We start from the raw sequence: 27,839 nt of genomic DNA, 5'->3' as shown, positions 1-27,839 counted from the left end.
AAGTGCCCATTAATTAGGGTGAACGTGGAATAAAGTTAGTTGAGTATGCTCCAAAAAAACTAACGGACTTGGCTTTAATCATCTTTTTCCTCAAGAAAGAAGAAAGGGAAAAAGAGGCAAAAAAGGAAGAACTTTTATGACCTAATTGACTTATAAATTATAATTCATCTTTATTCTCACGGCTCAACGGCTAAAGATGCCATGCGCAATGCATAAGAATATAGTATTAACTATTATATATGTAATTTAGGAATAATCTGTAAATTTGATGGACTTTGGATATTACACGAATAATACCATAAAAAATACTACAAGTAATATTTTAGGAATTTCCATGTCAACAGATAAAAAATGTCTTCTGAGGTTTAATTTGAAAATTTTGAATTCAGCTATCGTATTTTACCTTAGATATAAATACGATTTAGTTTTTTCATTATGGAATTTTATTCAAATATAGCTAAATTAAATGAACACCGGTGTTGGTTTATTAAATTTCTCGATATAATTAACTTTTGCATCTAATTATAGAAATTCCAAATTACTCCATAAATCGGAGGCTCGCAAAGTTCTGTTTGATTAGCTGGACAGCAACAAAAATTAGAAAAGAAATACAAGCTCATATTGTTGCCACGCTCTCTTCATCAATTTCCTATCATCCCTTTGGGCGGGTTTATCAAGTATGGTGTTCAAAGTACTTGTTAGTCGTTCTTCCACCAGTCTTCTTATTATCGGTGGTGCCTCTCATGTTGCAGATGTGGAGGCTTCCCTCTCGTGCGAAGCAGTCACGCTTTCGTGCGGGGGAGGTGAAGTGTTTCCCCCGGGTGTGGTGTTTGATGTTTCATTTTCGTTATCCTCGCTGCTATCTTCATTGATGGTGTCTAGGAGGTTGGTTGTGACGCCTACCATGGTTTTTTGCCTTGCATCTTCCCTGCCATTGTTGGTTTGTACCAAGCTCGGGAGAAGTGATTATCCCTTTCAGGAGTCTAGATGAAACTATAATCTTACCTAAAGAAATCCCCACAGACGGTGCCAAATTGTTTGACCCAAAAGATTTTGAAATCTTATTGATTAAATCAATTTAAGAAGATGAAGAGGTAAATCTCAGCCAAGTATAATAAACTCTAGAATGAAAGATACAAGTGATGAATATGTGATGACCTCTTCACTTGTTTTTAAATGAAATTCTACGTTTCGAGACTTTAAAAACCTCTTTTAGCATCACCTCGATTTGCGTGCGCAGTCCGGGCGCGTAGCCGGAAAGCTTATATGTGAAAATCTGTGAAAAATGATAAGTTTTGACTATAAAATAAATTAATTCGACTTCCGTCAACATTTTGGGTAAACGGACCAGAACCCAAAAATATGGGATTTAGGAGTATGCCCGGAATCGAATTCCGAGGCCCCAAGCCCGAGAAATGAATTTTTTTAATAAAATTATTTTCTGAAATTGTTTAAATGATTTGAAATTGAATTTTGATTAGAACATGTTGGTATCGGGCTCGTATTTTTGGTTCCGGCGCCCGATACATGTCTTATATGTGATTTAAGATAATCCTGTGAAATTTGGTAAGAAACGGAATCCGTTTGACGTGATTCGGACCTTAAATGCAAAATTTAATGTTTTAAGAAGTTTTGAAATAATTCATAGATTTTGAGGTTTAATTCGATGTTAATGATGTTATTTTGGCGATTTGATCGCACAGATAAGTTCATATGGTGTTTTTGAGTTAGTACGTATGTTTGGTTTTGAGCCCCGAGGGTTCAGGTGTGTTTCAGAAGGTTTTTGGAACTCAAAAAGTTGCAGGTTTTTCAGTTCTGGTGTGCTGATATTTTCTTCTTCGCGTTCGCGGGAGGACCCTCACGAATGTGACGAGCTATTCATGCTGAAGGAAAATTTCTTCTATGCGAACGCGAGAACCAGGTCGCGAACGCGAAGCATTGGGGGGTCTTCCCTTCGCGAACGCGGGCCTGGTATCGCGAACGTGAAGGCTTATAGCCTGGGCAGGGGGAGGGGTACTATACACTACGCGAACACGACCACATGGACGCGAACGCGAAGGCTCTGGGAGATGAAGCTCCGCAAACGCGAAGGTCACTTAAGCTGGCTTCATCGCGAATGCGACAGGACTATCGCTTACGCGATGAAGGCCTGTCGAGTGATTTTAAAACAAAACCAAAAACGGGATTTAGCCAAAATTTCATAACTTCTTCTCTTCAACTCCAAATTGGGCGATTTTTGAAAAGGGATTACACCACCAATTCATAGGTATGTAATCTTAGACTCATTTTCTTTAATTTCCATTAACACCCATTAGATTTCTAGGCCTAAATCATGTGATTAAGAGTAGAAAATTAGGGATTTGGGTAGAGTTAGAGCTTTTTGATTATTCGGGAATTTGACCTTGTTTTGGGGTCGGATTTCAAAACAAATTATATATTCGGGGTCGTGGGTGAATGGGTGATCGGGCTTTGGTCCAAACCTCGTGTTTTAACCAAGTGGGCCCGGGGTCGATTTTTGACTTTTTGGGAAGAATGATGGGAAAGCTATAACTAAACATTGAAATTGGATTGTTTAGCGTTTATTGACGTCATTAAGTCGATTATGTCTAGATACAATTGATTTGGAGCCGAATTAGAAAGGAAAGGCGGTGTTTGAGGCTTGAGTTGGCCGTGGAAGTTCGAGGTAAGTGTTCGATCTAACCTTAGCTTGATGGATTAGGAGTTGTGTCCTATTTGCTATTTGCTTCTTGTTGAGTACGACGTATAGGCATGGTGACAAGTATCTATACGTTGGCGTTGAGCATGACCATGAGTCTTAAATTAAAATTTGTTGGGTTCTTAAATGATACTACGGATGTTTTAATTGATGATTCTCGATATTGAACAAGGATTAAGTTTGTTTTCGTGGAAATTACTTATAATTGAGTATTGGTGTTAGCTAAGATAAGTAGAAGTTGGGTTAAGATTGGTTATAGCTGTTTCTCCCTTGCCGGGACGTATTTATTTTTACTGTCGAATCCCTTGCGGGGATAGTGTAGCTTATTGTTGATCCCTTGCTGGGATTCTTGGGTTGTTGCTAAAGATATATAAATGTTATGTTGGATCGGGTTGCACGCCTCAACAATACTATATATATGAAACGGGTTGTACGCCACAACAATGTTATATAGGATCGGGTTGTATGCCGCAACAGTGATATAAATAGATCAGGTTGCACACCGCATCAGTGATATAAAAGGATCGGGTTGCACGTCGCAACAGTGATATAATGTTACAACCCATATCCACACGCGTTAGTTCATGCCATATATTAGTTAACATAAATTCAAGAAGGAATTACCTTTGAGATGATAAGAAGTTAATTCTATTGGTCTTAAGTGATACAAGGGTGTATAAGGGTGATTAACAAGTATTAGAAGTTAAACGAATCAAGGATGTGGTAACTCGTATTTTCAGGTAAACCTAGAGGTTCTTAATACACTCAAGGTCATGTATTAAGGTGTTTGAATCATATAATATCCGTATCATAAGTCTTGAAGTCAAACGAGTTATGAAACAAAAGTCGACAAACGTTGTCGCAACTTAGGTTCATAATTTTACTTAAACATTAGGTTAAATGTTTCTAAGCTTTTCTCCTAATTTACAAGGAATTACGGGGTGATCTACCCACCAAATTAAAGATCTACGAGTCTAATTTCCAATGCATTAAACCATTTGTCAATACAATCTGGGAGTATAGAGATATTCATATTTTCGCAAGCCTGCGCAAATTGGTAGATGACAAGTAGGTGCATCACCTACTTGCCAAAATGATAGGACAAAATTAAAAGACCTAAGTCAGACAAGAGAGGACTTTTAAGGGGTTATGAACTCAGTTATTTCATCCATATTTCAGACCCTCAAAACCAAAGTTAACCCCTACAACTCCTCCCCAAAAATCCCACACAAACCCTAATCGATTTTCCCTCTCTTTCAAGTTCTATTTGAAGGTAAAACCTAGAGTTTGAAGAACCAAGGGAAGGGCTGAGTTATCCAACAAGTAAGGTAAGTTACTGCCATCTTTCATACATTTTTCTCTGCTGTGAATTCATGGTAATTCGTTCTATACATATAAGAACTCACGGGACGGTGATCGGAAGCCGTGAGTTCGAGTTATTCACTTGTAGCGGACTGTTTTGTGTTTCTATTGGGCTGCGTGTTTTACTATTATTTTGTGGAGTTTTGGAGGTGGAAGGGTGTGGAGGAACACCATATATATGTAGGGTTGTGGGCTGATAGTGATTCGTAAAATTTTCGGGTCGTTTGACACGACTACGGTAGTCGTCGTATATATGATGTAATAAGGTTGTGCGTGGACTATTTTGGGAGGCTCAATATGTTTATTATTAATGTTGTTTGCGCTGTTTAGTGATTGTTTGGAATGGTGTGAAGTCATATATACAGGGGAGGTGTTGTCCGTTTCAACGTAAAATAGGTTGTGGTCGATACATAATAGTTATAACGCTTAAATGATAACGATAGTATCGTTTCTCTTATTGTAGACTAAGGAGTTGTGACAATTGCATAGCTTGTGATTGGGGCAGTATATACAAGTTATGTGAGGCTATCCCTTTTCTTCTTTTGCACGACTCCGATTGTACATTAATGAACGAGCTTCCAAAGATACTCTACTCTTAGAAGCTAGCAGTACTTACATTGCTTTCCCTCTTATGGAACAATTGATGTTAATGTTGCTTCTCTTATTCTTATGTTATCAATGTTGTTGCTACTTCCTGATTCTTATAAGGTTCATAATGAAGAGTTGGTCCTAATAACGTGTACAGAGGATACCGACCTTACATCACTCCGAAAGGTTTAGAATGTGATTCCGTGAGTCGAGCATGCATTATATATATATATATATATCTATTTTACTCGACCGAGCCGCGCTATAGTCGGCTGGGTACAGCACCTATTGTGCAACCACTGATCAGTTGGGTTTTACCGAGCTCCACGTGACCGGGTACGATTCTACCGAGCCTTATGATGGCTGGGTATGTTTTTACCGAGCCTATTATGGTCGGGTACGATATGATGATGATGATGCCCACAGAGGCGTATGTTTTAAAAGTTTATGTATACATACATATGTATCATGCATTGCATGTCAGTAGCCCTCAGAGGTACTCAGATTTTCCAGGTTGTATATTCTCTATCCCTGCTTACATTACTATTCGTATTTATGGTTCCCTGCCTTACATACTCAGTACTTTATTCGTACTGACGTCCTTTTGTTTGTGGACGCTGCATGTCGTGCTGTAGGTCCTAATAGACAGGCAGGTGCAGCTCCCCCACCACAGTAGGCTATCCATTTCAGCGGTGATTGGCGAGATCCCTTCTCCGTACTTGTCGTGGTCTTGGTATGCATTTCTGTTATAGACATTATGGGTATGTCGGGGCCCTGTTCCGGCTATGTTGCAGCACTTATGTTTATTTAGAGGCTCATAGACAAGTGTCGACTCATGTATAGTTTGGTATGCCTTGTCGACTGGTTTTTGTTGTATAGTCTTTCATGGTAGCGTGGTAGCTCATACCTTATATGTAGTTTCTTGATTGTCTGGTCATCCCCTGCTATGTATGTTCATGCCGTCATATTTTATTGTTAGTTGTCCATGATCCAGGTCTACCATTTATATTGATCTCGTCAGCCCTAAAAGATAATAAAGAAGGTTAGATGAAATATACATTGGTGCTCGGCAAGTATGGTCGGGTGCTAGTCATGGCCCTCCAGTTTGGGTCGTGACATATAAGTGGATCGGGTTGCACGCCGCAACAGTGTTAAATGATAGGGATCGGGTTGCGGGCCGCAACAGTGTTATTATTATTTTGTTATAGATCTTGAATTGTCCCCTCATATCTCTCTTAAATTACTGCTGGACTTGATATTTTCCCTGTAACATGTATACCCTCCCACCTTTATTTGTTTATTTCCTGTATTATTTTTCCGCTGTATATTATATAACTGCACAGGTTTATCTGAAGTCTGGTCCTAGCCTCGTCACTATCTTGCCGGGGTTAGGCCAGGCCCTTACCAGCACATGGGGTCGGTTGTGCTGATGCTACACTCTGCAGTATATGTAGATTCCGGAGCAGCTTTTGGACAGTAGTACTCGGGGAGCCTGCCTTCAGTCCATCCAGAGATCCAGAGGTAGTCCTGCCGGCGTCCGCAGGCCCGACGTTCTCTTCTACTTTATTATGTACTCTGTTTTCATTAGATTTTGAGGCAGATTGTATTTCTTTCAGACATGCGTATGTAGTACTCATAGATAGTCCGTGATATTGTGACACCAGATTCCGAGTAGAGATGTGTGTTGTCATTATCGTACCGGTCTTGGTTATTATATTAGATTAAGTCTTCCACTTGATTTCATTTATCGTTAATATTTAAAATATTGATTACTTGCTAATTCAAACTGTTAAAAAGATTAAAATGAAAGAGTTAGAATTTCTATATTTCGTGGCTTGCCTAGCTTCTACGAGTAGGCGCCATCACGACTCCCCACAGTGGAAAAATCCGGGTCGTAACAGAATAATGTGGATAATATTTCTTGATCTCGTGGAACCGAATGATTAAGCATCAAATATGACAACCTTGAATGTAGAAAGATATTACAACGGGTGCTCTTAGCCAAAAGTTTCTCCCCTTTACAATGTTTTTTTTCTCACTATATATAAGGGACAATCCCCTCCTGAACCCTAAAAGACATACCATAGAGAATATTCGAAAGTATATTCCTACTGCCTCTTGTTAGGCCTACACAACGACAAAAGCCATGTGTCCTCTAACCGCTGTCGGTCGTCACCGTCTTCATTGGCCACAGGGCGTCGTGTTGTGAAGATCTCGTCTCTTGTCCTATTAGTTAGTAGTCATGGTCGTCCAATTTTGGACCTATATAGTTAGCCCATACGCTTGTCGAGGTTGCAGCTTGGTGCGTCCTCGATAAGCGGACATCGCCCACACCTACGGAGAAATTTGGTTTTACGAAACGCCATGGTTTGGCCAACAACGAATGGTTAGCATGCCCAACGATACCCTGGGTGGTATGTCTTATCGGGAAATGACGTCACTTCCACGTGCGTCATCATTATGCGTGTTTTCGAGACAGAGGCTGAGGGTTTGTCGCTTCGATTTCGGTGCCATTTTGCAGCCTTCTGCTTTGATTCTGGCACCACCCAATCCTATAAATAGGTGGAGGGTTTATTTTTTTCAAAAACTCTTGGCCATTTCGTCTCTGGTTATTCTTTCTCATCCCTCTCGTGTTTGCTCCACCGATTTCTTTGTTTTCTCTCTTCCATTCTCCGTTCTTAGCTTTTTCTATTATATTAACACATCTTCCGCCATAGAGATGTCTAGAACATATCGATCTCGTGAGGGGGTTTCTGACGCCACCCCATTGTCCATGGTGCTCTCTTCTTGTGGTGAAGACATGACAGTGGAGGAAGGGGATAACTTTCCCATCGTGGAGGAGTTACTGCCGAGACACCCCATGTCTCGAAGCGACTTTGTTAAAGATCCTCCTCCTACTCCCGCCTCAGTATTCTCTGAAACTGAGCAAGTTCATATCGATGCCCTTCATAAAAATATAACATTCCCGCTCGTATTGAGATGGTTCTAGTGGGAAGGGACTTCGTGGAAGTCCATAGACTAGGGTACTATGCTTTTTATGAGTACCCCTTTGTGATTGGTCATTCCTTGCCCCTTCTCCCATTAGCGGAAGAATTCTGTCGATTCTATCAGGTTTGCCCGGCATAACTTTCCCCGTACACGTTCAAAATACTCGTGGTGTCTACAAAATACCGTTCACCACCTCGTACACTTGTTTTCACCCAGCTTTCATAGGGGTACTATGGTGCATATGAGGCACCGTGGGATAAAGGGCTGGTGGTCGGAACCGATGACCGGGCGAGTCAAAATTTTTGGCATAAGTACTTCTTCGTCAGAATTGAACACATCGTGTCTGACCCTGCTAGATTCCCGAAGCGGTGGAACGAGAATCGTAAGTGTCGCAACTTGCTTACTCTTTCTTTTTTCTTTATTCACCTTAATGTTTATTTGCAGCTCTCTTTTGAAGCTATGGGGCGCTTGATAACTAGGGATTTTGATATATTTTATACTCCTTCATGCTTAAGTTTTGATTAGAAATGTGTACAAAATAGTCCCAAAGACTCACAAGTTGTGCTTGATTGCAGGTTTGATCAACAAGGTGACAAGATGTCAAAGATTAGCTCAAAAAAGAAGTGAAACTTGCACAAGTATCAAAAGACAAAGCTCAGGCAAAACAGAGCCAGTGCGGCCGCACACCATTCTTTGCGACCCGCACAAGTGAGGTTCAAAGAGGATGCTATTCAGGCAAAAAGGCAATGCGGCCGCACGAGGTTTTGTGTGGTCCGCACTGGGATCAATGCGGCCGCACTCGATTTAGTATGGTCTGCAGAGCCAAGGTTCAGAGAGTAGTCAGTTCCAAGTTTGAAGACCAATGCGGTCCGCGCTCCATTTCATGCGGACCGCACTAGAAGCCATCGCGGCCGCACTCGATTCTGTGCGGTCCATATTGCCCGACTTTAGAGAGCCGTTTATTCAAGTTTAGAGCCCTAGTGCGGCCGCACGTGATTTTGTGCGGTCCGCACTAACCCCGTAGGGGTATTTTGTCCAGATTTTTCAGCTTAGTATAAATAGCTTCTTTTCCCATTTTTAGGTCATCAGATAGTTTGTACTGAAGGCTGCGCTCGTAACTTCGATATTTTTAGCTATTTTGAGTAATTTTAGCTTCATTTCAACATTGAATCTTCAAGTTTAATTTAGCAATTAATTAATATGAGTTTTTCTTCATCTATTTCTTTGTTTTCTTCTCTAATTATGAGTAGCTAGACCCATAAGCTAGGGTTGTGGCTCAACCCTAGTGTGGGTAATTGATGGGTCTTGTGTTTTGATGCTTGATTGTCTATGGGTGTTTGATATTTGGACTAATTTCATGTTTAATTGCTGAATTAGTGGTTGCAAACACTAGTTTGTGTTTAGTTGATTTTGGCTCTTCTTGAGAAAGAGAGCCTAAGTCTCTGAAATTGGTCCAACAAGGAATTGGGGCGTACTCAAAAGATTGATAGCCCCAATTAAAGGGTTAAACTTATAGATAGTAATACCCGACTTGAACCTTGATTGCTTGTGCAAATCTGCATACCCAATTGGTCTTGAGAAAGTTAATTTGGGCAAAATCACTTGAACTACCGAGAGGTGTAGAGTGAGCAGAATTGTGCAAAGGTTATATCATACTCCCCAAATGTGACAATCATGCCTTAGACTCAAGTATCTGTCAATTACCACCTAGGCGAAAGTCACTACCCTAGTGCCTTTTATCCATTTGAACAACTCGCAATAGTTTAATCTTAGCTTATTTTAGTTTAATTGATCATTTAGTTCTATACAATTAGAAGTAAATCAAAACCCAAAATGTTTAGAAGTGCAATTAAGAGCAAATACACATTTTCACTTTAGATAGACACCCGACTCCAACTTCTAGCTCCCTGTGGAAATCGATCCCGACCTTAATCGGGTAAAAGCTGCTTCGACCTCTCTTGTTACTCAATAGTAGTGCAGGGTTGGCTTCGATCAGTGCCCACCCCATCCCATTATAGGTATAAGAGATTGGGTAGCCTGTCTACTGCCCCATGTAGCGGAGACTCGAGACTGGCCTGCTTTTGTGAAAAGCTTTGGGCCGAAAGTTTCATCTAGTAGGTGTTTTCCTCTGTATCACTCTTCGGCTATACACCATCGTCTATTGATACGATTCTTTATGATGATAGGTCGTGGAGCTTCTAGGCAGAGGGCCCCAGTCCCTGCATTTCGTCATGCCGTCGCCTTTGCAGGAATGTAATTCACTTTGGATGATTCTGCCCGAGAGGGTCATGCTCAATCGGTACAGGCGAGGGACTCCTCTGGGGATATGGTTGTGGGGGGGGGGAGATGTCTTCTTTACCAGTCCATCACCTTGTGGATGAGTCCTCTAATGGGGACAAATCTTCGTTGAGAAAAAAGAGGAGGATAGTGCTCGGAAAGAGTGTGGTCATTGATACCAGCAAGGGTAGGACGGGTGCATCGAAGACGACACCGGTACCCACGTTTATGGCCGACGCCATCTTGGCAGGGAGGTCCCCCCCAAACAGAAGGGGTTTATCAAGGAGGGGGTCCGCGCGCTCCACCGAGGGTGGCGCATCATCTACTATTGGCGGGGGTTTACGTGCCGAAGGTGATAGCTCGGGCTCAGACATCATCCCAGGGGATGTTCTCGAGTTTTTGGAGCGTCACACTCATAGAGGTCAGAATGGAGGGTTCTAATCGACACATAGTCGTTCGTGGGGACTACAACTTGATGTCGGACTGGGATCAGGTGGCATCTATTTTTGCCCCTTTGTGTGCTGCCCCTGAGAGAGAGGCACTTAGAGCGATGAGTGATGCGAAGTTGTCTCGGAGCGTTTCTGGCATGGCTCTACGGTAAATGTCTTTCTTTTTATTTCGTCGTTGGATCTGTGTTACTATTTTTGGCCCATTTGTTTTAACTTTACTTCTCGTGCTAGACCCTCATCATGGATATCGAGCGTAAGCATCGGGAAAGGAGGAGGGCCACCATCTATGGAAAGATGTCTTCCAAGTACCAAGAATATCGTACCAAGCATCGTGTGATGGTTGACATCTACAATTAAGATTGCGACTTCCAACTGTTTCGTGAAGGCTCAAGTAGAGGGAGGATCAACTGGCACGTAAGGTCGAGGAATTGAAGGAACGAGATGAGGACCTTATGAAGGCTGTTGCCTGTAGTAGTGAGCTTGAGACAGCCCTCAGAGCCAGGGAAGATGAGCTTGAGCTAAGTAGGGGAGTAATAGCCGAAAATGCCGACCTTCAAGCAAAGGTATCCAGTTTAACTGCCGAACTGGATATGAAGACGGCTGAGGTCGATGAGCTTAAGGGTGAATTGAGTGTGAATGCTGATAGATTAGCCCATGCTGTGAGGGAGAGGGCGACTGCCATTTTTAGGCGGCGGTCTCATAAGACGCCCTTCGTGTTTGTATGTTAGAGCTGACTAAGGAGATGGAGACATCTGCGCTTAAGATAGCGGGACTTGAGGGACGTATTCAAGGGTTAGAGGCGGAACTGTCCGCATTAAACAAGCAAGTGGATTCTTTTAAAGCGAAGGACATACGATAACAGTCGCAACATTCTACATCTCATGCTCTAGCTGATCCTGTCGTGCCTCGACATTTATATGAGTTATGGGTTCACGCCGAGGCTCAGCTCGATATGTACAAGGCTCTTCATGTTGATGGGAGGGCATCTAAAGTGGAACTTCGGGATATACGCGCCAAGGCCCATGCAGCTCATGAGGTATGCTGGTACAATCCTCTCACGCCTGACGGAGATGATATTAATTCTGATGATGCGAACAGACTTGCCTCTGACTCTTGGTACGAAGACGTGTATGCCACCGGGAATGATGTGTAGTATTTTTTTTGTACTTATTTTTTGCTTCACGATTTTTGTAAGGGCGTCTTTGAGCCCTTTGTAAAGACAAATATTTGTAATATATTTGCTGTAAATGAAGGGCGTTTTGGTTGTGCATCTCTGAGTCGTTTCCTTTATTTGGTTTGTTTGATGACGACTTCTGCCGCAGTCACGTCACTCTGAAGCTTTGTTGAAATGATAAACTTATTGTATTGAGTTTAGTTGAATTCTTTTCGTCAGCAACGGCCTTAGCCGTAGGGATATTACTTTTGAGTTGGTCCCGAAATAATGCCTCGTTGTGGTTTGAATGAAGTCGAACTGTTTTCTCTGACGATGGCCTTGACCATTGGGATGTTACTTTTGAGCTGGTGCCGAAGTAATATCCCGTCTTGGTTTGAGTTATATCGAACTCATTTTTTGTCGATGGCCTTAGCCATTGGGATGTTACTTTCGAGCTGGTGCCGAAGTAATATCCCGTCGTGGTTCGAGTGATATCGAACTCACTTTTTGTTGATGGCCTTAGCCATTGGGATGTTACTTTCGAGCTGGTGCCGAAGTAATATCCCGTCGTGGTTCGAGTGATATCAAACTCATTTTTTGTTGATGGCCTTAGCCATTGGGATGTTACTTTCGAGCTGGCGCCGAAGTAATACCCCATCGTAGTTCGAGTGATATCGAACTCATTTTTGTCGATGGACTTAGCCATTGGGATGTTACTTCCGAGATGGTGCCGAAGTAATACCCCGTCGAGGTTCGAGCGATATCGAACTCATTTTTTGTCGATGGCCTTAGCCATTGGGATTTTACTTTCGAGCTGGTGCCGAAGTAGTATCCCGTCGTGAGGGTGGCGTTCTATTTTATTTGTTGGAGTATCGTGGATGCCAGTTTCATTCATACATTAGAGACGCATGTTGATTTCGTATACATAATGGAGTGATTTTATTCATATGTCGGATATACATGTCGATTTCGTACATATAATGGAGATTCTTTATATATAGTCCCTTTATTGCTCAGCCTGGAGATGTAATCAGTAGGCGGGGCAATGAACAATACTTCGAACCTCAAAACATCCCCCTCATCGCCTCATTAAAAACCTCCCCGAGAAAACCCGATTGGGACAAAACACGAGCGAGGGAAAAAGAGTACGACTTGGGCAGCGTCTCTTTTCAGAAGTGGAAGTACTTAAGGTGGGTGACATTCCAGTTATTTTGTAATAGTTTTCCTTCCATTGTTTCTAGATGGAATGCTTATTTACTTGCTCTTGCTGTGATTTTGTACGGCCCGTCCCAATTTGTTCCCAGTTTCCCTTCATTCGGGTCCTTCGCTGCTTGTGTTTTGCCTTTAGTACGTAGTCCCCTACTCTAAGTGGTTGTACTTTGGACTTCTTATTATAGTACCTTTCTGCTTGTTGTTTTTAGGCCACCATTCTTATGTGTGCCATATCCCTTCGTTCTTCGACCTCATCCAGATCTCATAACCTGCTTTCGTCATTGCTTGATCCACTCTCATTGGAGTATCTCAGGCTAGGTTCCCTGACCTCAATAGGTACGACTGCATCAGTGCCGTAGACTAGTGAATACGGCATCTCACCTGTGCTGGTCTTCGGCGTAGTGCGGTAGGCCCGTAGCACCTCCGGTAGCAGTTTCGGCCATAGCCCTTTAGCGTCTTCAAGCTTTTTCTTTAATATGTTTTTATATTATTTTATTGGAGGATTCCACTTGACCATTGCCAGCAGGATGATATGGCGTGGAGAGTATCCACTTGATATGCCATTTTTTGAAGAACTCAGTCATCTTTTTGCCGACAAACTGGGGTCCATTATCGCAACTGATTTCTTTGGGGATGCTGAAGTGGCATATGATGTTTTTCCAGATGAACGTGATGACTTCTTGTTCACGTATTTGAGTGAACGCACCTGATTCCACCCATTTGAAAAAATTGTTAGTTAAAACCAAAAGGAAGCATATCTTACCTCGCCCTGCTGGGAGGGGCCCGACAATATCCATCCCCCATTTTATAAATAGCCATGGAAGAGGTGACGGAATGCAGGAGTTCCCCCTCCTGGTGTATCATAGGGGCATATTTCTGGCATTGCTCACATTTCTTAACGTACTTCCCGACCTCTTTTTTCATAGTGGTCCAGTAGTATCCTACACGAATAAGACACCTAACGAGGGCTCGTTTGCCGATATGGGTGCCACAGTAGACTTCGTATACCTCTTCGAGCACATACCTGTCGCACCTCCTTTTCACCGCACCCGCGAGGTGCGTGGGGAGTTTTCTCCAATTGAAGGACAGTCGAAACGGGATTTGTTTATTTGTTTTAGAGTCGCCACCTGGGAATTTTAAGGCGTCCCAAGTCACCAATTATAATCCCTGAATCGAGGAGAATATGACTCTGTTTATTATTCTGCGAACCAGAAATCCTGAGTAAGGAATTCTGTTAATCCGGAAGAAGGTGTTAGGCATTTCCGAATTCCGTGGTTCTAGCACGGTCGCTTAACTGTTTTTATTATTGGCTTAATTATCTTGATTTTTATTAAATACTTTTTGTTACGTGATTTTTCTACCGCTTTTACTTATTGTGATTAAAGACCATTCTTTTGAATCGAATTACGCGTACGTATATTCGTGTTATAAATTTAAAATGCGGAATTGTGTCACGCGTACGTGTACACAATAACTTTTGATAATATATTTATTAAGCAATCATTTTTCGAGATTTTGTTGAATCAAGAATATTTATTTTTTCTTAAATAGTGAACCATACACCTCGGGTTTTTATGAAATTGATTTAACGCTTTTTTTAAAAAAAATATTCGCTCGAAATTGCGCGTACGCATAATCCGGATTTTGCTTTTAAAAATATAATCAAGGTACGCGAACGTATCCCTAATTGCGCAAAAATATTTGTAATGATATTAGGGATTTTTCCACAAATTTGTTTGTTGTATATACACATTTTATATGAAAATACTGAAAGATTCATATTCAAGGGATGTCTTTAAATTCTTTTAAAAGAAAATCACGATTTATTAAATATTGCCCGTTGACTATAATTTCCGAGGATTAATTATGTTCATCCCAAGACTATTCAAATTCAAAGTATAATAAGAACATGATTAATATTATCCTTCACAATTACAACATATACATGCACCAAAGGTTGAATGCCATATGAAAACTCACGAAAGTAATTTATGAAGGGAAGAAGTATTTTTTTTAATAATTTTTATTTATCTTAATTAATGCAAATTCTACTTTTATTTACCATTGATATAAAGTGTCGCGATTTGTTCTTATACGCCTCATCTCATGTACTTGTTTTTAATCTAATAGGCGAAATTATTTTTTGATTAATTGCTATTGATTGAATTCGAGATATACTTAATCAACCCAATTTTTATTCTCAACCTATACGAGTTATTTGGCCGACATAAAAAAAATCGTTGACTTAATAAGACAATACCACATATAACATGAATATACCCCTACACCATTCACCATATGCCAATATCGTGAATATAACAGATTTTATCGATGCATCTTTCGGCTATTGATTATGAACATGAACATTATTATGCTAAATATGAACAAGATACAATCAATACTATCTTAGCCTTAAAAATCAGATGTTTAACAATATAGACTAGTAATGCTGTTATCTTGAAATTTCCATACTAGTCTATACTAGCAATTTTAAGAGATGCAATTAATGGCCAGTTTTCTGCCATGTTCCCTATTTTGATGATTCAAATACAACTTATACTGAATGAAAATTCGAAATAAATAACTTTGTTACAATATTTATACAAAAACTTCAAAAGGGAATAATTAGCTAATAGTTATCGTATCAAGCATATTGTCATATTAACCTACACGAAACAAAACAGAAGTTTGAACTACTGAATTTAAATATGTGGAAGACAAAATTATAATTCTCAAACTTCATCTATTCATCATGTTGGAGCTTTTCACCACATGATTTTAAAAGACATGTACCTAGAAATGAAGGCAGAAGGAGTAAAATTCAGCAGTAGCAGCAGTAACAAAATCAGCAGAATACCAGTTTTTCCACAGATTTGAGCAATAATAAGACCCGAAGAACCCAGATGAATAGTGACAGAAACTTGAGAAAAATTTCAGATTTAACCGAACAATATTCACAAGCAAACAACGGACAGATTCTAGAAAAGTAACATTTTTCAGATTTTCAGTTTCTTTCCTGTTTCGGACTTCTTGTTTCTGATTTTTCTGTTTCTGTTTTCTTTTCTTTCTATCTTCCTTTTCAAATTTCTGTTTCTACTTGACTTCCCACTCTCAAATTTCCTACAATTTCTCAATAAAGAACTCTTAAACTCTTCTTCAAGTTTTCTGGAAAAAAAAAACTCCTCAAAAACTCTTCTAAATTCCTCTTAAAGTCTCTCAAACTCTTCCTCAAATCTCCTCTTAAAGTCTGTTTTTAAACTCTCTCTAAGCTCTCTTTTCTCTGAAAAACTCTTCTTTTCCCTCTTAAAACTCATTTTTTTCTGTCTGTCCAGCTCCTGTATTTATACAGGGCTGGTTGCACCCTTTTAGTGCTGGATGGACCCTTTATCCCTTTAAAAATTAGAAAGTTTCCATTAAAAACTACTTTTTAATACTTTATATGATCCTAACATGATTTTCAGCAGCCCCATTATCCCTTGTTTCCCATTAGTATCTTAAACTATAGCCACTAACATTACATTATAATACACTAGCATTAACACCCTGTTTTTACTGTTTCATTCCCAGAAATGCCCCTGACCTACTGTAATTACTGAAAAATCAGAACCTACTGCAAAACAGATTCTAAAATCTTGTATAAACTTAACTATCTTTCTGATTTACAGCTATAACCAATCCTATTAACCTCCTAACACAATTGTATTTGACCAACTTTTGTAAACTTGAATTCAAACTGGACATTACAGCAATATTACACTGAATTCAGAACTAACATCATAACAACATATTACTGAAATTATCATAACAATTCAGACTGGATTTAACATTGAACCAAAATCAAACACACACAGGATCATTGTCAATACTGACAATGCCCTGAAACTTTAATGTTCAGACAATAACATATATACAACACTTATTTTGACAGATTCATATAAACCAGGATGATTTAACTGACGAGTATTAGTTAAAAATGATTATCTACAATATCTGTCAACAAACAGTACATAATAATAGAAAACAGATTGTTTCAATCAGTATTATTATGAATGAGAATTCATAATATAACTAATCGACAAACTTAATCGAGTCGATTGCTTACATTATAAATAGTCACAACCAACAGAAATAATTTCATATTTGACCATATATACAGGCATGAGACAAAGATGATAGAATTAATCAAATAAAATCATGAAAAATTAACAAACTATTAAGACAGACAACAATACACGTAGAATACACAAAGAAATAGAAAATACCTCTGAATCTTCAATCAGCCTCGAACTCAACTCGGCTTTCGGATTTTTTGTTTGAAATCAAACAAACCTTAGTCGAAGTATTTTCCACTGAAAATACTTCGACTAAGGTCGATTAAACCTCAATCCTTTAATCAATTTGGACAAAAATCCAGAAGTTTGGTATTTCTAGGTTTCCTGAAGGTTCGATTTGGGACCTAATCATTTCTGGTTAGATTCGAGGGAAACCAAGTACGACACAAGGGTGAGGGAAGCCTACGGGTTATTTGGTGTCACTTTGGAACAGATCTGGGTAATTTTTGTTTGGCTCGAATCTTCAAAAGAAGATTCGAGAAACTCTGAAGTGATTCGAGCCAAACAAACAATAGATCCATACTCAGGGTGACTAGGGGAAGCTATGGTGTTAACTAGGTGCTGTTAGGTTTAGATCTGAACTTGGCTCGAATCTTCAAATGAAGATTCGAGAACCTCCAGGGAGATTCGAACCAAGCAGGTAACATATTCGGATAGAGGGTGTTCAGGGGGTTCTGGGGTGTCAAGATGGTGACCAGCGGCGTTGATGCTGCCGGGTTTCAGGCGGTGGAATCCTAGGGCGGCTAGGGTTAGGAGTGGGGGTTTGGGGGACGATGATGAACAGTGTAGGAGGGGGTGTTCAGTTAGGGGCCGGGGTAAGGCTTGGGATTTATATAGGGGTCGGGTGGATTGGTATCGTCAGTTGGATCAAGTAGAATGGATGGCTAGGATCTATTCACTTAACCAAACGATGTCGTTTGGTTTAAGTTGGGGGACGGGTTGAACCGGGGTAGTGGGTCGGGTAATGATCACGGGTTAGGGTGATGAGATCTCAGCCGTTGGATGAATTGAATCCAACGGCCCTTGATGAAGGGTGATGAAACGTCGTCGTTTCGGTTTGTTTGATTTGGACCGGACATGGGGTTGTTGGGATTGGGCTGTGGGGGAGTTTAAAATGTTTTGGGCCTGGATTTTAATCCAGGTCCGATTTTGTACAACTTGTATTTTTTTTTATTTTCTAATTTCATTATTAATTAATAAAATCTTAATTAAAATTATAAAAACAAAATTACCCTTACAAAGATATTAATTACCTTTTTAACAACTATTAACACATAGACAACATTAATCACACAGTGGAACATTAAAAAAAATAGAACAAATGCATATTTTTGTGATTTTATTTAAATTAACTTAATTAAATGCAATCTTAAATCCTAGATATACATGAAACATGTATTTTTATTTTTATTTTGTTTAATTATAATAAAGCAAATATTTTACGGGCAAAACACAAACAATTAATAAACGCAACACAAATTCTAAAATTGCACACTAAAAGAAATTAGTTTTATTTTTGATTTATTTGGGAGTAGTTTTCGTGAGGCAAAAATCACGTGCTCACAATACCTTGTCTGATTTGGTCCGAGGCATTTGGCTAACAGGCCGTCGAATGTCCTTTTGTAAAGGTCGTGGTTTTTGAGACTGTATCTGGCCACTTGTATTCAGAGCTTTTTGGCTTCTTTTTTTATCTTGTGGGAGTGTTCCTTCCTTTAGATATGATATGGTGCGATTACGCCAGTCCCAAGTTAAATTTATAGAGTGTACCTCGACTTGGTCTATTGATGAGTGAAGGAGGGTGACCACGTTCTCCTTGGTGATGTTTTTAGTTGTTGCTGCCAGCTTGGCGATACCGTCTGCTTCAATGTTTTGTGCTCGGGGTATTTGGTTGAATCGACATTCGTCGAATTCTGGCAGCAGTTTGTGGATTTTGGTCTGGTATTTCTGCAACCTTTGGTCCTTAATTTGGAAAGTTCCAGTAACTTGATTCACAAAGAGTTGAGAGTCGCAGCGGAGGATGACCCGCCGAGCACCATACTTGAGGGCTAATTTCAATCCTGCAATTACGGCCTCATACTCGGCCTCATTGTTAGTCATTTTAGGGCATCGTACAGATTGATGAATTACTTCGCCTGTCGGGACTTCGAGTACGAGTCCCAATCCCGATCCCGACGCGTTGGACGCGCCATCGGTGCAGAGGACCCAGAGGTCGGATCGTTCAGATGAAGTGCAAAGAGCTTCTTGCTCGACTTCTGGCATTATCTCTACGCTGAAATCGGCGACAAAGTCGGCGAGCACTTGCGACTTTTTTACGATTCGCTGTTTATATGTTATATCGTGCTCGCTCAGTTCTATGGCCCATTTGGTCAGTCGACCTGATAATTCGGGTTTGTGCAGGATACTCCTGAGAGGAAAGGTTGTCACCACCTTTATGGGGTGGCACTGAAAATATGGTCTAAGCTTTCGTGAAGCTATGACTAGCGCCACAGCCAGTTTTTCAAGGTAGGGGTACCTTGTTTCGGCGTCAATTAAGGTTTTGTTGATATAGTAAATTGGAGATTGCGTACCTTTGTTTTCTCGAACTAAAACTTCACTTACCGCGACTTCGGATATGGCTAGGTAGACTAGGAGGCACTCGCCTGGGTCTGCTTTGGCGAGTAAGGGTGGCGAAGACAAGTATGCTTTTAGTTTCCTTAGGGTGTCGACACATTCTAAATTCCACTGTAGCCCATTGTATTTCCTTAATACATTAAAGAATTTATGACATCTATCCGATGACCGTGAGATGAACCTCGACAGGGCGGCTATCCGTCCCGTCAATTTTTGTACCTATTTTTTGCTGGTCAGTGTTTCGGCTATTCCTTCGATGGCCTTAATCTGTTCGGGGTTGACCTCGATGCCTCTTTGTGACACCAGGAAATCGAGGAACTTTCCCGAGATTATGCCGAAATCGCATTTTTTGGGGTTTAGTTTCATGTTGTACCGTCTTAATATGTCGAAAGCTTCCTTCGGATGACTGATATGATCTTCTTTCCTTTTTGACTTAACCAGCATGTCATCGATGTAGACTTCCATTGTTTTACCGAGTTGGTTTTTGAACATTTTGGTGACCAATCTCTGATATGTCATCCTCGCATTCTTTAGTCCGAACGACATTACTTTATAGTAGTATGTTCCCTGGTGAGTGATGAAAGTGGTTTTCTCCTGGTCTTCTTCTTCCATGAGGATCTTATTGTAACCCGAATAGGCATCCAAGAAGCTTAGCAACTCATGTCCTGCTGTTGCATCGATAAGCTGGTCGATGTGTGGTAATGGAAAAGAATCTTTCGGACATGCCTTGTTTAGGTCCGTGAAAACTACACACATTTTCCACTTTCCATTTTCCTTTATCACCATGACCACATTGGCGACCCATTAAGGATATTTCGATTCCTGGACGGAGCCATTTGCGAGCAGCTTATCGACCTCTTCGCTGACGGCTTTGTTGATTGCGGCGTTGAACATCCTTCTCATTTGTCGCACCGGCAGTAAAGGGGGTCGACATTTAACTTGTGGGTGGTGATATCTTTTGGGATGCCTGGCATATCTGCATGGGAGAAGGTAAATAAATCGGCATGGTCAGTCAAGAAAATATGAAACTTACCTAGTTTCGATAGGTTGTGCCCGATATAAACCTTTTTTGTGCTATCGTTGCCGTCTAGCAGGACGGGATCAAGATTTTCTATCATTGATTCGGATGCTTCCACGATGTCGGGGTCCTTGATAACGTCTATCCGTATGTCAAGTTTGGCTCCTGACATCGTTGATTGCTATGATTCCGCATTTGATCATTTGAGTTGTTGGGTGTGTGCGCAATCTTGAGCTATGCGATAACATTCTTGTGCAGTGCGTTGCTCCCCTCAAATGCTGAATATTCCCCATAAGGTAGGAAACTTGATCACTTGATAAAGATTGGAAGGGACCGCTCGCATAGCGTGTATCTACGGGCACCCTATGATGGCGTTGTAAGTTGTTTCCTGGTTCATGATGTGAAATGTCGTTTCCAGGGTGACTCCTCCGGCTAGGACATGTAGCACTATCTCTCCAGAAGTCCGTTCAACTGCATTATTAAAACTTGTTAGTGTTATACAACACGGTATTATTTTGTCTTCGAGTCTCATCTGCACGAGGACTCGAAGATGGATAATACACGCGCCGCTCCCGTCATCTTCCATTATTCTTTTTACATTAGTATGTGCGATACGTAAAGTGATAACAAGAGCATCATAGTGAGGAAAAGACAAACTGTCGGCATCTGACTTATCAAAGATGATACTGTCTTCGAGGTCATCATACCATTCGTGGGGTGATTGATCGTTTTAGTTTATGTATGGTGGTGAACTTGACATGATTGATCACTGCACCATCACCCCCGCCGATGATCATCTATATGGTACGAGCAGGAGAAGGCGGTTTTGGATGTCCTTGGGGCTGTTCACGTCCACGGGCGAAGTTAGTCCATCCTTGATCTCAGCAGCTCCTTCAGGTGACCCTGGTTTAGCATCCGCACTACTTCCTGTCGTAGTCCTATGCAATCTTCGGTTTTGTGACCCCTTTCTTGGTTAAATTCGCAGAAAGCGCTTGACTTCCGAGTGTTGGGGTCTGACCTCATCTTTTGCGACCATTACACCTTTGGACCGAGTTTCTCTAGGGCGTACACTATTTCTGAAGGAGAAACACAAAAATTATGAGCGGATAGGAGTGGAGGCATACCTTTCTCGTGTCGATATAGTGTTGTATGTCAAGGAAGAGCATTCGTGTGTCGTGGTGGAGGTGGAGCAGATGTCCTGACGTAGGGTTGATGCCTTTCCCGATCGAAGCGGGACCTCAACTGATCTTTTCGACCGTCATTACGACGATCTTTCTTTACTTCGGTTTGAAGTGACGTCAACCGTTGGGTCGGACCGTTGAGATCGTCCTCGTTGGCTCGTACCTCGGCGCAGTAGTCATTATGGATTTCTTCCCAAGTAGTTGGAGGGTATTTCATGAGCCTGCTTAGCAATTTTCTGGTTGCTCTCGACACGTTTCTATTTAATCCGTTCTGGAAGGCTGCTACTGCCATTCCTTCTGACACATTTGGTAAGCTCATTCTCACCCTATTGAACAGAGCTAAGAAGCCCCTGAGTCCCTCGCTGTGCATCTGTCTTACGACAAATATATCATTTACCCTAGCCTCTGCCTTTTTGGCTCCTGCATGGGTGGTGGCGAATTTGTCTGTCATTTCCTCGAATGTTTCTATCGAGCGTGCTGGTAGTCGAGAGTACCATGCCAAGGCTCCCCCTATTAAGGTTTCACTGAACTTTTTCAATAGCACCGATGGTTTCTGCTTTTTTGAAAAATCGTTGCCTTTTACGGCTGTAACCTAGTGGATGATGTGGTCTTCTGGATCGGTAGTACCAACATATATCTTTAAGTAAGGCGGCATTTTGAAGGTCCTTGGAATGGTGTAGGGGGCCGCTTCTTCACTGTATGGTTGCTCGATGAATCGACCAACATCACGTTTTGGCAGCAACTTTGGAGCGCCTGGTATTTTGTCAAACCTCTCTTGGCGTTCTTTCATTTGGTCACGGAGTGCCTTATTCTCATTTTCAATCTCCTCCATTTTCTTTAAAACGGCTGCAAGTGTATCATTGCCTGCGTCATTAGCAATATAAGTGTTACCTGTACGGAGGGCGTCTTGCTCACCATCGTTTATCATGACATCTGCATGTGCTACATTCCTATCATCCTTTTGGGCGGGTTTATCAAGTATGGTGTTTAGAGCACTTGTTAGCCTTTCTTCCAGCAATCTTCTTACTACGGGTGGTGCCTCTCCTGTTTCAGATGTGGAGGTTTCCCTCTCGCGCGAAGCAGTCACGCTTTCGTGCGGGGAGGTGAAGTGTCTCCCCCGGGTGTGGTGTTTGGTGTTTCATTTTCGTTATCCTCTCTGCTATCTTCGTTGACGGTGTCTAGGAGGTTGGTTGTGACGCCTACTATGGGTTTTTGCCTTGCATCTTCCCCGCCATTGTTGATTTGTACCAAGCTCGGGAGAAGTGATTATCCCTTTCAGGAGTCTAGATGAAACTATAATCTTAGCTAAAGAAATCCCCGCAGACGGCGCCAAATTATTTGACCCAAAAGATATTGAAACCTTTTTGATTAAATCAATTTAAGAAGATAAAAAGGTAAATCTCAACCAAGTATAATAAACTCTAGAATGAAAGATATAAGGGATGAATAAGGTGGATAATATTTCTTGATCTCGTGGAACCGAATGATTAAGCGTCAAATATGACAACCTTGAATGTAGAAAGATATTACGATGGGTGCTCTTACCAAAAGTCCCCCCCCCCTACAAGGTTTTTTTCTCACTATATATAAGGGACAACCTCTTCCTGGACCCTAAAAGACATATCATAGAGAGTATTCGAAAGTATATTCATACTGCCTCTTATTAGGCCTACATTATTGCAAAAGTCATGCGTCCTCTAGCCGTTGTCGGTCCTCGCCGTCTTCAACGGCCACATGACGTCATGTTGTGAAGATCTCGTCTCTTGTCGTATTTGTCAGTAGCCGTTATTGTCCAAATTTGGACCTATACACTTCGAAGGGAAGAGAAACGACTTTCCTTTCGGATATTGCAAACGCACAAATGAAACACCTTAGTTAGCGTAAGAAGTTACTCTAAATGCTTTTCACAAAAAAGCAATAAATATATGAGATCAGTAAATAAATGGTATTAAAAGAATATTTGTATATTGTGTTACTTTTTAAAAATGATAGCGAGATTTTTTGTTAATACTTATAGTACTTGAAAGTTGACACCGGTGCCTCGAAATGGTATATGGAGGGGCAAATTCGAAATGGTAACGGTTAAAAACTTTGAACACAAAGGGCACAAAAGTAAATCCATAGTTTTCCTTTGTGGACTCCACATAGAAAGAAAAGGACTGTATGGTGCATTTTCTCCGACCCCACTCTTTTCGACCGTCCTTTTTTTACCCCTCGTGTTCACCAAACAAAAAAAAGAAGAAGAGAAAAATAAAGAATCAAAAATATAAAAAAGAAATAATAAATGCAAAAGAAATAGTACTTATTAAATAAATGGGTGTGAATATGGACATGGAAAACGACAGACTCAACTCTGCATTTTTATTGGATTTTTCGGGGAAGCGGAAAGGAGAGAGAAACAATCAAAGTAAAAGCTTTTAGCCTCTCACTGTCCTCAACACTTGGGTTTGTGTTTTCTTTGAGGAGAAAAAAGTAGAAGAGGGGTGCGTAGGATAAGCAGTGTATGGACTCTGCAGGAGTGTAGTTTAAGAGCTTTTCTGGCTATGGTAGAGTGAGTTTGAGCTAAAAAGCACACTGGAAGTGGAGTGTGTGTAGCCATTTTAGCTGATATCTTGACTTGGGTCGTGCTTCTTTCCTTGATTGGAGGTGAAAAGCGTACCTACGTACAATGGCAGCTGCTGTGCAGTTTAGCTCATGTGGTCAGAGGAGGAGAGGAGCTTTTATTGTAGTTTTGATGTTGGTTTACTTGTGGGGTTCTCTGATCTCGTTATCTTGTGCTGCTAGGCTCTCTTCTGTCTCAAGGCAGAAGCTTCAGGTTGAGAGACACTTAAAAAGGCTCAATAAACCTGCCATTAAAAGCATTGAGGTACTTACTTCACTTCTCTCCCTTTGGTTTAAGCTTAAACCATCTCCTTGTGACAACAATACTCCCCAAAAAAATCAAACTTTATTGAGTTTTGAACTTTTTTGCTGGAGAAATTGGTCAGTCATTAGTGGTCGGAAAATAGTGGTGTTATGAGTGTCATTGTATCCCTAGCTTGTGCACTTATCATTAGCTGCTCTGTTGTTCTGTCCTCCTTCCCATTTTCATTGTCCATTTTTTAGTGATTTTCTCAGCTAATAATTTTTTACTTGAATAGCTATTGCAGTGTTTGGTTTATATTGGTTGCTCCCCATTTTTTTTGTTTTTTTTGTGTGTGTGTGTGTAGGGGGGGGGAGTGGGGTTTTTGAGAGATGGAAAGAGGAGCAAGGGTTACTCTTGTTTTTGGCTCCATTTTGTGTGTCTCCTCCCTTATTCTTGGAAGTCATTCAAATTAGTTATTACTATATCTGAAGTAGAACAATTTCCTTTTGTTAAATGGAAGATATTTGGTTGAGCATGAAGGAAAGGGAGTAAGATTGGATTTTAATGTTGCGACTGTAATGATTATACAGAGTGCAGATGGGGATATCATTGACTGTGTACACATCTCTCAGCAACCAGCTTTTGACCACCCATTCCTCAAAGATCACAAAATCCAGGTCCATATTTCTTTCTCCATTGCTTTCAATAAAAACACTTTTTCAGTGTTTTCTTCTCACATTCCTTAATTTTCTCTTTGAAAATTCTTAGTAATATTCTAATGGGTGTTGTGCATATGATCAGATGCGACCTAGCTATCATCCAGAAGGGCTTTATGATGAGGACAAGATGGCCACAAGGCCTAAAGAAAGAACAAATTCCATCACTCAATTGTGGCAGATGAGTGGAAGTTGCCCTGAGGACACTATTCCTGTAAGGAGAACAAAGAAAGATGATGTACTGAGGGCAAGTTCTGTCAAAAGGTATGGTAAGAAGAAGCACCGAGCTATCCCTAAGCCCAGGTCTACAGATCCTGACCTTATCAATGAAAGTGGCCATCAGGTGCCTAACATTTCTACCATCAATTTTATCGCTTCCAGCTATGTTGCTCGACTCTCCGAAAATGTCGCTGCGTGCGCGTCGGATCCTTCAAAAGTAGTGTATTTTTGGAGGAGCCAACACGGGTGCGACATCATTTTGGAGAGTCTGCAACATAGACTTCCAGAACCATATCTTGATTTTCTTATCTGATTGTTTTTGTGTGTATTGGCAGCATGCAATAGCTTATGTTGAAGGAGACAAGTATTATGGAGCAAAAGCAACTATTAATGTGTGGGAACCTAAGGTACAGCAGCCAAATGAGTTCAGCTTGTCTCAGCTTTGGATTCTTGGTGGTTCTTTTGGTGAAGATCTAAACAGCATTGAAGCTGGTTGGCAGGTATATTAATTAGCTATCTGCTATACTTGGAACTATTTTTTTGAGTTGAATAAAGTTGCAGTGACGGACAATGACACCCGACTGTTCACCTTCACATGTCAACAGTATTGTGTGTTATTATTGAGTCTAACAAGTAAGCATGCACGTGAATGTCAGGTTAGCCCAGACCTCTATGGTGACAATAACACAAGACTGTTCACTTACTGGACTGTAAGTTTCTTGATTTCTCATTTTTATTTGAACTTTATGATCTGTTCTTAATCTTTGGTTACAATATTTGCAGAGTGATGCATATCAAGCAACAGGATGCTACAACCTTCTCTGCTCAGGTTTCATTCAAGTCAGCAGTGCAATAGCTATGGGAGCAAGCATCTCCCCTGTTTCAGCCTATAGAAACTCCCAATATGATATCAGTATTCTTATCTGGAAGGTAAAACTCCAATTTCAAGGTTTTAGGCCATTCTGCCTTTATGTCAAATTGTGGGGCACCAACAGCCAGCATCTCATCAAGTGAATATCAAGAATTCATTGAACACATCATTATGTGGGAAATGTCCAAGTGGGGTCTTGGGAGGGTAGTTTGTAACTTATCCCTACTCAAGGAGTAGAGAGGTTTCCGAAAGACCCTCAATGAAAATATCTAACTAATATAATTAAATTTAACTGTTCTGGAAACAAGAAATCTTTATTATTCCCTTTCAAAAAAATCAAATCTTTATTATCCAAAAACACACAACTCCCAAATTGGTGCCTGAAACACAAAAAAAGAAAAGAAAAAAAGCATTTGTTTCTATTTGCTCATATTTGTTTTTGTTGGTGTAATCCTTTTACATTGGATATTAATTGTAGGATCCAAAAGAAGGACATTGGTGGATGCAATTTGGAAATGACTATGTGTTGGGGTATTGGCCATCATTTTTGTTCTCCTATTTAGGAGAGAGTGCATCAATGATAGAGTGGGGTGGGGAGGTGGTCAATTCACAACCAGATGGTAAACATACAGCTACACAAATGGGGAGTGGTAGATTTCCAGAAGAAGGTTTTGGCAAGTCAAGTTATTTCAGGAACATTCAAGTAGTTGACAGCTCCAATAATCTTAAATCTCCTAAAGATCTTGGCACCTTCACTGAGCAATCTAACTGCTATGATGTCCAAACAGGAAGTAATGAAGATTGGGGACATCACTTTTACTTTGGAGGCCCTGGTAGAAACCCTAATTGCCAATGAACCTAAAAAAGAAAAAAAAGAAAATCAAGACCTCATTACTGATAATAGCCCCCACCCACCCCTGTAAAATTTAAGTTAGTCTAATGCTATCTCTCTGTCTTGTATACCCTTATGGTTTTTGATTTTTTTTAGGTTTGTGTCAGCAGTAAATGTCAACTTTTTCAGCAGTGTGGGAAGTTTTGACCCTTTTGCTTTTTACACCTTGAAAGGTTCTCCCATGCAAATGAATGGGGAAGTGTGGCCTAGTTTCTCAAAAAGCTAAGAAAGAAACAAAAGGCCTTTTGTCATCTTCTTTGTATTTTATATGCTCCACTCTAAGGAGTACTTTCACTCAATGGAAAATGAAATGAATCCTTCTGGTTTGAGGTATGATTTATTCAAAGAATGTGACTTATTTTAAATTACATTATTTATATTTATTGGTAAAACTAAAATCAAGGATATGAATGAATGGACAGAAGAAAGGCATATTGGATGGGTTGTTAGTGGAAGACATTTATTTTTATCATCTTTGGGTGGTCCATTAACTTTTGTAAAGAGCCCCCACTAATCACAGTATGTCCACCATGTTTAGCTGTCCTTTAACTTTTATTGATCCTTGCTATATTCTTCATTTCTTTTAAGCAGCTGGGTTGCCTATGCATAAATTAAAGTTGCTTCCATTTT

At 40.6% G+C, this 27,839-nt stretch overlaps 1 protein-coding gene across 1 annotated transcript; it reads left to right on the top strand.

Annotated features, from left to right (window-relative positions):
• The first annotated feature begins 23,976 nt into the window (after positions 1–23,976).
• LOC104239520 (protein neprosin-like) lies at positions 23,977–27,542 on the top strand. Its single transcript, XM_009794164.2, has 7 exons — positions 23,977–24,532; positions 25,102–25,188; positions 25,313–25,570; positions 25,782–25,946; positions 26,103–26,156; positions 26,230–26,376; positions 26,796–27,542. Exons 1-7 carry the CDS (start codon positions 24,335–24,337, stop codon positions 27,171–27,173), a joined length of 1,287 nt encoding a protein of 428 aa, XP_009792466.1. The 5' UTR covers positions 23,977–24,334; the 3' UTR covers positions 27,174–27,542.
• The last annotated feature ends 297 nt before the right edge of the window (positions 27,543–27,839 follow it).

Source organism: Nicotiana sylvestris, chromosome 11 (genome assembly GCF_000393655.2).
Source record: "Nicotiana sylvestris chromosome 11, ASM39365v2, whole genome shotgun sequence".
NCBI classification, from domain to species: Eukaryota; Viridiplantae; Streptophyta; class Magnoliopsida; order Solanales; family Solanaceae; genus Nicotiana; species Nicotiana sylvestris.
Note: the sequence above shows the minus strand (reverse complement) of the source record. Positions and strands in the feature narration are given on the sequence as shown.